Source organism: Peromyscus maniculatus, chromosome 9 (assembly GCF_049852395.1).
Source record: "Peromyscus maniculatus bairdii isolate BWxNUB_F1_BW_parent chromosome 9, HU_Pman_BW_mat_3.1, whole genome shotgun sequence".
NCBI classification, from domain to species: domain Eukaryota; kingdom Metazoa; phylum Chordata; class Mammalia; order Rodentia; family Cricetidae; genus Peromyscus; species Peromyscus maniculatus.
The window spans coordinates 31,103,745-31,112,103 of record NC_134860.1 but is presented as its reverse complement, the minus strand read 5'-3'; the positions used below and the strand labels follow the sequence as shown (position 1 = coordinate 31,112,103).

At 44.0% G+C, this 8,359-nt stretch overlaps 1 protein-coding gene across 2 annotated transcripts in view; it reads right to left on the bottom strand.

The window, feature by feature from the left end:
* Positions 1-2,418: 2,418 nt before the first annotated feature.
* The window catches only part of Dnase1l3 (deoxyribonuclease 1L3), a 42,588-nt gene continuing 36,647 nt past the window's right edge, over positions 2,419-8,359 (bottom strand). For both annotated transcript variants that reach the window (XM_076544568.1, XM_076544569.1), the window contains exons 8-9: positions 4,348-4,444; positions 2,419-4,084 (exon numbers count right to left, since the gene is read on the bottom strand). In XM_076544568.1, the coding sequence (XP_076400683.1) occupies positions 3,968-4,084; positions 4,348-4,444 (214 nt within the window). In that variant the 3' untranslated portion in view covers positions 2,419-3,967. The remainder of the gene's footprint in view (positions 4,085-4,347; positions 4,445-8,359) is intronic.

Sequence of the window (8,359 nt, the reverse complement as noted above, 5' to 3'; positions counted from 1 at the left end):
TAGGCCTCAAAGGATCAAAAGAGTCATAAAAACCTAGACCCACTTCACAGAGGTCAAAAGGACCCCAGATAAGTATTCCTAAAGATGGTATTTTTCCTCTCTCCTGGTCTTGGGACTACTGATTTTCCCATTACTAAGGGTATGGACCTAAGGGTTCCAAATAAGTTCATAAATTTTAACTTCTGTTCCTAGTTTAAATTTGTCTCAACAGATTTCTACTCAGCTGGCAGTCACCTCCAGGTTTCAGTTGCTGACTCCACTGCTCCAGATGACTGTGAGCTCCAAACTTGCTAAAAGCTGACGTGGACCAGCCCAGCTAACATGGTTCTTCCCTGTCTGTCCCTATGGGGTCAGGCAGCTACATGCTTCTGACAAATGCCCCCTTGCCCAGTCTTTGACTAGCTTTTCAGCCTTTTGGGGCCCCCTGACATCGGCGCCCCAATGCCAGCTCGAAGCAGTTCCAGAAGAGAATACATCACCCATATTCCCTGTTCAGAAAAGGCTGAAATGCTGGGTCAAAAGAAAACTCCCTGGCATAGAGACAAGATGGCTAACTATACATGGCCATTATTAAAGAGGGATACTTAGGAACTAACTGTCCCAAACCCATGATTGGGTTCCATTAGGCACATGAGAAGGGGGAAATGTGGAACCAAAATAAGACCAAAATGTTCTCACCCCAAAACTAAAGGCCTAAGACTGCTCCTTTTAGCTACAGGCCATAAGTTACTGGAACAGGCCAGAAGTTACTGAGACCAGTCAGTTCAGATTCCAGAAACCAGGAAGTGTAAAAGTACAGAGCCACAAGATAGTCACGAGGTAATACCTGCCAGACTATGGAATGTCCTCTCCCTGGTTTCCAGGGTAACTGACCACAGAAATGCCCCCACCTGAGGGCAGCCAATGAGAAATGGTGGTGGGCTACCACTCCCTTAGAAGTAATTTCTAGAAGTCCCTAGAAGCGAGCCAATCAGAATTGTACCTGTACTAGCACCCCTAAATGATGTGACTTTTCCCTTTAAAAACTGAGCTTGCAGACAGGTGGGCGCTTCCTCCAGCCTCCACTGTGTTGGATGTATTGGACGAAGTCCCTGCCTAGGCTTGTATTGCATTTGGATATCCACGATTAAACCTTGCTTTTGCATTCCGGCATGCTCGTCTTTGGTGGTCTCTCTGGGGGTCACGATCTGGGCACAACACTGGGAATTCAATAGTCCTAGCCACACCAACCAGGAAAATTTTGGTGCTTTGAGGTAAAGGAACACTCCTCTCTCCAGAACAGGCTCACATGTGAATATCTTACTTTACCATTTGGGCACTGAAGGGTCTCTGGGTACGTGAACTCTGCCTCAGAAGAGTGCCAACGTCTCAACAGCCTTATCATCTCCCCCTAAAGTCTCAGAGATAAATTGGGCAATAGAAATCTCAACAAAATCTCAGAGGTAGGTGGACATTTGGGGAAGATGTCTTTCCTAACTTAAACAGGGCCCTTTTGATTTTATTCTCTTAGCAAGATGGAACATAATTCTAGCCATTAGACTGCCAACATTTGGAACTGGAGTGGCTCCCAAAGTCTCATGTAGATTTGGTTCCCCAGCCCATGATGCTGTTGGGAGATGGGAAACCTGTAAGAGTTGGAGCTTGGTTGAATGTTATGATGAAAGAGCATGCCCTGGAAGGGAAACTGAGATTATGCCTCCTACCCCCAATCTTTGTTTTATGTATGGGTCCTTTTTTTGGATGTATATGTGTCTGTGGAGACCAGAAGAGCCCACCTCATTTGTTCGTGTGTGTGTGTGTGTGTGTGTGTGTGTGTGTGTGTGTGTGTATCACAGCTCCAGAAGCAACCCAGAGCCAAGGTGATATTAATTCACAACACACCCCTACAATGGGGCATGGTCGCACATGCATGGCAGGACCTAGTCACTTCCGCCTAGTCATTTCCGGGTCAAATGTCTCACGTGACCCAAGACTGTGGCTTTATGTGGTTGCGTAAAGCGCACAATGCAACCATGTGTGTGATCTATATGCATGCATAGAATAGCCACGTGGGCCTGTGTGCACAGGTGCCACCCAGCCTTTATAAGTCAGCGCCATGATTCCCAGGCCCCTTCACTCACGTGTCTTTCCGCAGGCCTGTGCACATCTGTCCCTCTCCCTTATCTTAATTGTTAGTGGATTCTGTCCTGTTCTGTGACTCTTCCTCCCAGGGTAAGAGCACGGCAAAAACCAACACAAGATCCATAGACTGAAATTTCTGGAGGCACAAGTCAAAATACAGGCCCTCCTTTAAGGGTAATTACAGGCCTCTTCAGGACGATGGAGCTAACTAAAACAAAAACTCATGGTCTTTTTTTCTTACATCGAAGTCACACTGTCACCAGTATATTAAGAAAAAAAGCAGCTCATAGATCCATGTTTACAATGTGATACACTTTGTATTTCTTAAGGTTACACATGGTACTCATTTATGCATGGACACCTTTAGGAAGACCACAGAAGCTGTGTGGAAGGGTTGTCTGGGACAAGAAACTAGGAGTAGGGCCAAAAGTGCCACTGATTTTCACTGCTTCTGAGTACATGTTCATGTACAAGAGTAAAGAAAGGATATCCTGGAAAACAAAGCAAAATGAACAAAAATGGGCACCCTGAATACAAGTGACATGGTGCCACATTGCTGGATTCCAGAGTGGCAGGAAGACAACAAAGCCTCAAGTCCAAGTCAGCCAATGGGACTTTCAGTGAGTTCCAGAGCTGGCCCTGGTTGTCAACTGTTTTGTCAATACAGTGTGGCAAATATTGCAAGGGAAGCATGAGATGTGAGACAGAGGACACTTGGGAGAAGATGGGGAATGCAAGGTAGAGCCTCTTTGGGGAGTTGGGAGAAGGAGGAAGAGGAAAGTGAGAAAGGGGGAAAGGAAAGGGAGAAAGGGAAAAAAAGAAAGAAAGGGAAGAACCTATTGGAGCATGCAGTGCAAAGTGAGGCTGGCTGTCAGATAACGGAAACCTTCATGGTGTCCAAAGACTGAACTCAGGACATGAGATGGCTTATGGGCATGGCTGTGGGTAGGGGTAGTCTATGGGTAGGGGTGGTCTATGGGTAGGGGTGGTCTATGGGTAGGGGTGGGCTGTGGGTAGGGGTGGTCTATAGGTAAGGGTGGGCTGTGGGTAGGGGTGGGCTGTAGGTAGGGGTGGGCTGTGGGTAGGGGTGGTCTATGGGTAGGGGTGGTCTATGGGTAGGGGTGGTCTATGGGTAGGGGTGGTCTGTGGGTAGGGGTGGGCTGTGGGTAGGGGTGAGCTGTGGGTAGGGGTGAGCTGTAGGTAAGGGTGGGCTGTGGGTAGGGGTGAGTTGTGGTTTTGACTGTGCTGTAGGTAAGGGTGTGCTATGATTAGGGGTTTGCTGTAGGTCGGGTTTTGCTGTGGCTAGGGCTAGGCTTGTGGGTAGAGTTGTGCTGTGGCTAAGGGTGAGTTATGTGTATTGTTGGGCTGTGGCAGGGGTCGGATGATTTCTTGAAATAGAAGGGGTGACACTGGACGTATTTAGACTGGTTGACTTAGGGCAATGGAGGCAGGACAACATTGGGAGTGACCCTCATTCTTCATCCCTGTAAGATGTTACAACTGTCTGACCCTGGGAAGATGAAGTGGAGTCTGATTGCCTACATCATGAGCCTTGATTTGAGTCTTGACATTTCTGCTCATATCTGGGAATCAGGAGTTTCTTTTGAGCACCGGCAGCTAGGACTGACAGCTGACATTTGTCCTGCTTCCTAACTAGTGGCAGGTCACAATGATGATGTTGGGTCAAAGACTCTTCTTCCTCTTGGCTCTAGGTGGAATGAATTCAAGTGAACAATGAAAGCAGCTCTGCCATTCTTAATTCTTGAGTGTGCAGATAGTTTAGACCCATGAGAACAATTTTATTTGGAAGCAAGGAGTGGCTTTTAAAATAATGGCACTGTGGTACCTAGGAACGATTGCCTCTTTTTCTCTTCTTTAGAGCAACAGATTTTCTGTTGTTGGTGAAGGCCCTTGAAGATTGTAGCTTAAACTCAACTGGAAAGTGGTCACTGACATCCAGGGCCTGTAAGTGGAAAATAGAAGTAAATTTGGGGGTTAGAGGATGCCTGGGACAAACTGTGGCTTTAGCAATGACCAAATTCAGTAGTAGAGAGGGAAGATGAAAGTCTGAGGTCCTCAGGTGGAAGTGATGAGTGTTGCTCTTGGTCTTGCTCCTGGGAAATTTTGACTGGTCTTCAAATCACAGAATTGTAAATCTTAAGACTCAAGAGCAGCCCTCCCACATTTCCAGGCTGGTGGGTCAGAAAGATGCGGTGGTAATCTTACCTCCTCTTCTGACAACTCATAAGCTTTCTGGAAGTCAAAGGTGCCATTTGAGTGGGGAACCACTGAGTTGACTATCTCTTGTCCTCGAAGCACAATCCTGGAGTGAGTACAAGGAAGACAGATGCATTAATTATCCAAGCTATGGACTTCTGAGATAAAAGGGAGGTCTGGGTTTGACACTGAAATTGATTGAGCAGCCTGTCCCTTTTGTGTAGTGGATGCTCCGTGTCTACAATTAAGTTTAGCTTGCTACCTGTACTGATTAGGTTTTGTAAACTTCTCACCAACCTAGAACTATCTTGGAAAAGGGAGCCTCACTTAAGGAATTTCCTCCATCAGGCTGGCCTGTGGGCATGTCTGTGGGAGCATTTTTTTAAATTGTTAATTGATGTAGGAAGATCTAGGCCACTGTGGATGGTACCATCCCTAGGCAGATGAGTCTGAGCTTTAGTAGTTCAGTAGTTCAGTTTTGTTTATCAAAAACAGTTGATAAAACACTCATGAATGATTAAAGAACTGTGAGAAGTACCACCATACCCACTATCAAATTGTTCTACAGAGCTATAGATATAAAACCAGCATGGTATTGGCACAAAAACAGACATGCTGATCAATAAAATAGAGATGAAGACCCACAAATAAGTCCACATATCCATGGGTACCTGATTTTTTATAGAGAAGCCAGAAATAAACACTAGAAAAAACACCTGGCAGCATCTTCAACAAATGGTGCTGGGCAAATTGGATGTGTGCATGTAGGAAAATGTCAATAGATCCATACTTATCACCCTGCACAAAATCCATGTCCAAATGGATCAAAGACCTCAATGTAAAATCAAGTATGCTGAATCTAATAGAAGAGAAAATGGGGAATAGACTTAAACTCATTGGCACAGGGAAAGACTTTCTGAACAGAACAACATTAGCACAGGCACTAAGATCAACAAGTAATAAATGAGACCTCATGAAACTGAGAAGCTTCTTCAAGGCAAAGGACATCATCATTCAGACAAAGGGGCTATCTACCAACTATATACCCAATAAAGACCTAATCCAAAATATATAAAGCACTCAAAATGTGGACATCAAGAAAATAAATAACCAAACTATAAAGTGGAGTACATATTTAAGTAGAGAATTCTCAAAAGAGGAAACAAATGACTGAGAAACATTTAAAGAAATGTTCATCATCCTTAGCCATCAGGGAAATGCAAATCAAAACTACTTTGAGATTCCATCTTACACCTGTCAGAATGGCTAAGGTTCATAAAACAAGTGACAGCTCATGCTGGCAAGGATGTGGAGTAAGGGAAACACTCCTCCATTGCTGGCGGGAGTGCAAACTTGTACAGCCACTATGTAAATCAGTGTGGCAGTTCATCAGAAAGATGAACCTCAAGTTCCAGCTATTTCACTTTTGAGCATATACTCAAAGGGCAGTTCATTCATCAACCATATTCATTGCTGCTCTATTCATAATAGCCAGAAATTGGAAATAATCTAGATATCCATCAGTGGTTGAATGGATAAAGGAAATGTAGTACATTTACACAATGGAATATTGCTCAGCTATTAAAAATGAAGTTTGCTGATGGGTGGTGGTGGCACATACCTTTAATTCCAGGACTTGGGAGGCAGAGTCAGGTGAATCACTGTGAGTTAGAGGCCAGCCTGGTCTACAGAGTGAGTTCCAGGACAGCCAAGGATACATAGAGGAACCCTATCTGCAAAAGAAAGATGGAAGGAAGGAAGGAAGGAAGGAAGGAAGGAAGGAAGGAAGGAAGGAAGGAAGGAAGGAAGGAAGGAAGAGAAATTTGCAGGTAAATGGATAGAAAAAAATCAGCCTAAATGGGGTAACTTAGACCCAGAAAGGCAAACACATTATGAATTCACTTATATGTGGATGTTAGTTGTTAAGTCACTGGTAATCAAACTATAATTTATATAACCACAGAGGTTAGATAGAGAGTAAGGGACTGGAGGAAGGGACAGATGGATGCCCCTAGGAAAGGGAAATAGAATAGATAGTTGTGGATGGATGAAGTGGGGGGATTGAAATGAGAGGATCAAACAGGAGGAGGGAAGAAAGGGAAGAAGGAGGGAATGCAGGAAAGCTAAAACTAGGGTCCATTTGAGGGGGTCTTATGGAAACCTAATACAGTAAAGCTTCCTATAATATATACATATATGAAGGTACTAAATGAAATTGACAAATAGGGGCTGGAGAGATGGCTCAGAGGTTAAGAGCATTGGCTGATCTTCTAGAGGTCCTGAGTTCAATTGAACTCAGCAACCACATGATGGCTCACAACCATCTATAATAAGAGCTGGTGCCCTCTTCTGGTGTTCAGGCATATGTGCAGGCAGAACATTGTGTACACAGAAAATAAATAAATCTTTTAAAAAAGAAAGAAAAATAGATTGACAAATAATGGGGGAGATGGAGAACCAACTAGACATCTCTCATCACCAAATGAAGTTTCAAGTACCAGGGATGGGTTACACCTGATCAAGTTGTTAGCCAAAAGGGTCTCAAGGGAACCCCCAAGTTTTTGTCAAGGCTCTCCACAAATCAACAGTAAGGCCCATTGCTGAAGACAACACCTACACACTCATTGAACACAGAGAAGTCACTGGTGCCCACCTATAGCCTTCACTTCTACAGATTAGTGTTCACGATACTGGAAGGTACTCTGCATGCTGCCAGCAGAGAAAGGGGAACACCAACCCAGCTATAAACTTTCAATCTGTAAGTGTGACCTGCCTACAAGATGTGCTGGTCAATAGTGGCATAAAGCTTGTGGGAATAACCAACCAACATCATATCTGAGTTAAGGCCCCCTCAATGAGATGGAACCTGTAACCAACACTGCCTTGGTGACCAAGAATGTGAGACTGGATCGGCCAGGGACCTAGGGGAAAACCAAATACTACTGTTCTGCTAAAGGAATGTAGCAATAAAATGACTCCTAATGACATTCTGCTATACTCATAGATCAGTGCCTTGCTCGGCCATCACCAGAGAAGCTTCCTCTTATAGCAGATGGGAACAAATACAGAGACCCACAGTCAGAGATGCAGAGGATGAGAGACCTTGGAAAAGTCCTAAAAGGGAGGTCTCCATCAAATTGCTGCTCTCAGGGTTCAAGGAGCCCCACAGAAGAGCAGGTAGAAAGAGTGTAAGAGCCAAAGTGGATGGAGGACAGCAAGGAAACAAAGCCTTCTAGATACAACAGGGATGTCACACATATGAACTCACAGAGACTGGCAGCATGCACAGGGCTTATGTGGCTCTGCAACAGATGGGGTCCTAGAGCTGAAAGGAGATTTGTTAACACGCCCACCATCCCTAACCCAGAAGCTATCTCCACTTGAGAGCCAGTTGCAAATGAAAATTTAGTTTTCTCCAAAGAGTCTTGCTCAGGAATCACATTCTTAAGGGAAGGCCCCATGCTCAGCAGTAGATGGCCAACACAAAACAAACTCAACAGCATCTTTGGAGGTTCTTTGTGTCATAATATTAAGTCAGAACATTTTTTTCTTCTATCTTACAGCTCCTTTGTACATATATATATATGTATGTATATTGGCTTCTGGTTTGGGGATTTTATGGGATTCCTGTGAATTTGAACATATGCATCCCTGCATCTATGTACATTTCTTGTGCTTTTTCTTTGGCCTTTTTCCTTGTTTGATTGTTTTGATCTATTCCAATTTGTTTGTTTTTGTTTTACCTTATTGTATTTTATTATTGTTCCTTAGAAGCCTGTTTGCTTTTTGAGGACAAGAGGGGAGGAGTTGGGGGAGAGGAAACCATAATCAGAATACATTGTGTGAAAAAAAATCTATTTTCAATAAAAGAAAATAAATAAATGGAAAGAAAAGAAAAGTAGCTGAGTAGCTAGAGGGATCTATCTAGTCAGCAGCATTTCTTCATGGTCTCTGCTTCAGTTTCTACTTTAAGTTCCTATCTTGGTTTTCCTTGATAATAGACTATAACCAGTAAGCTAAG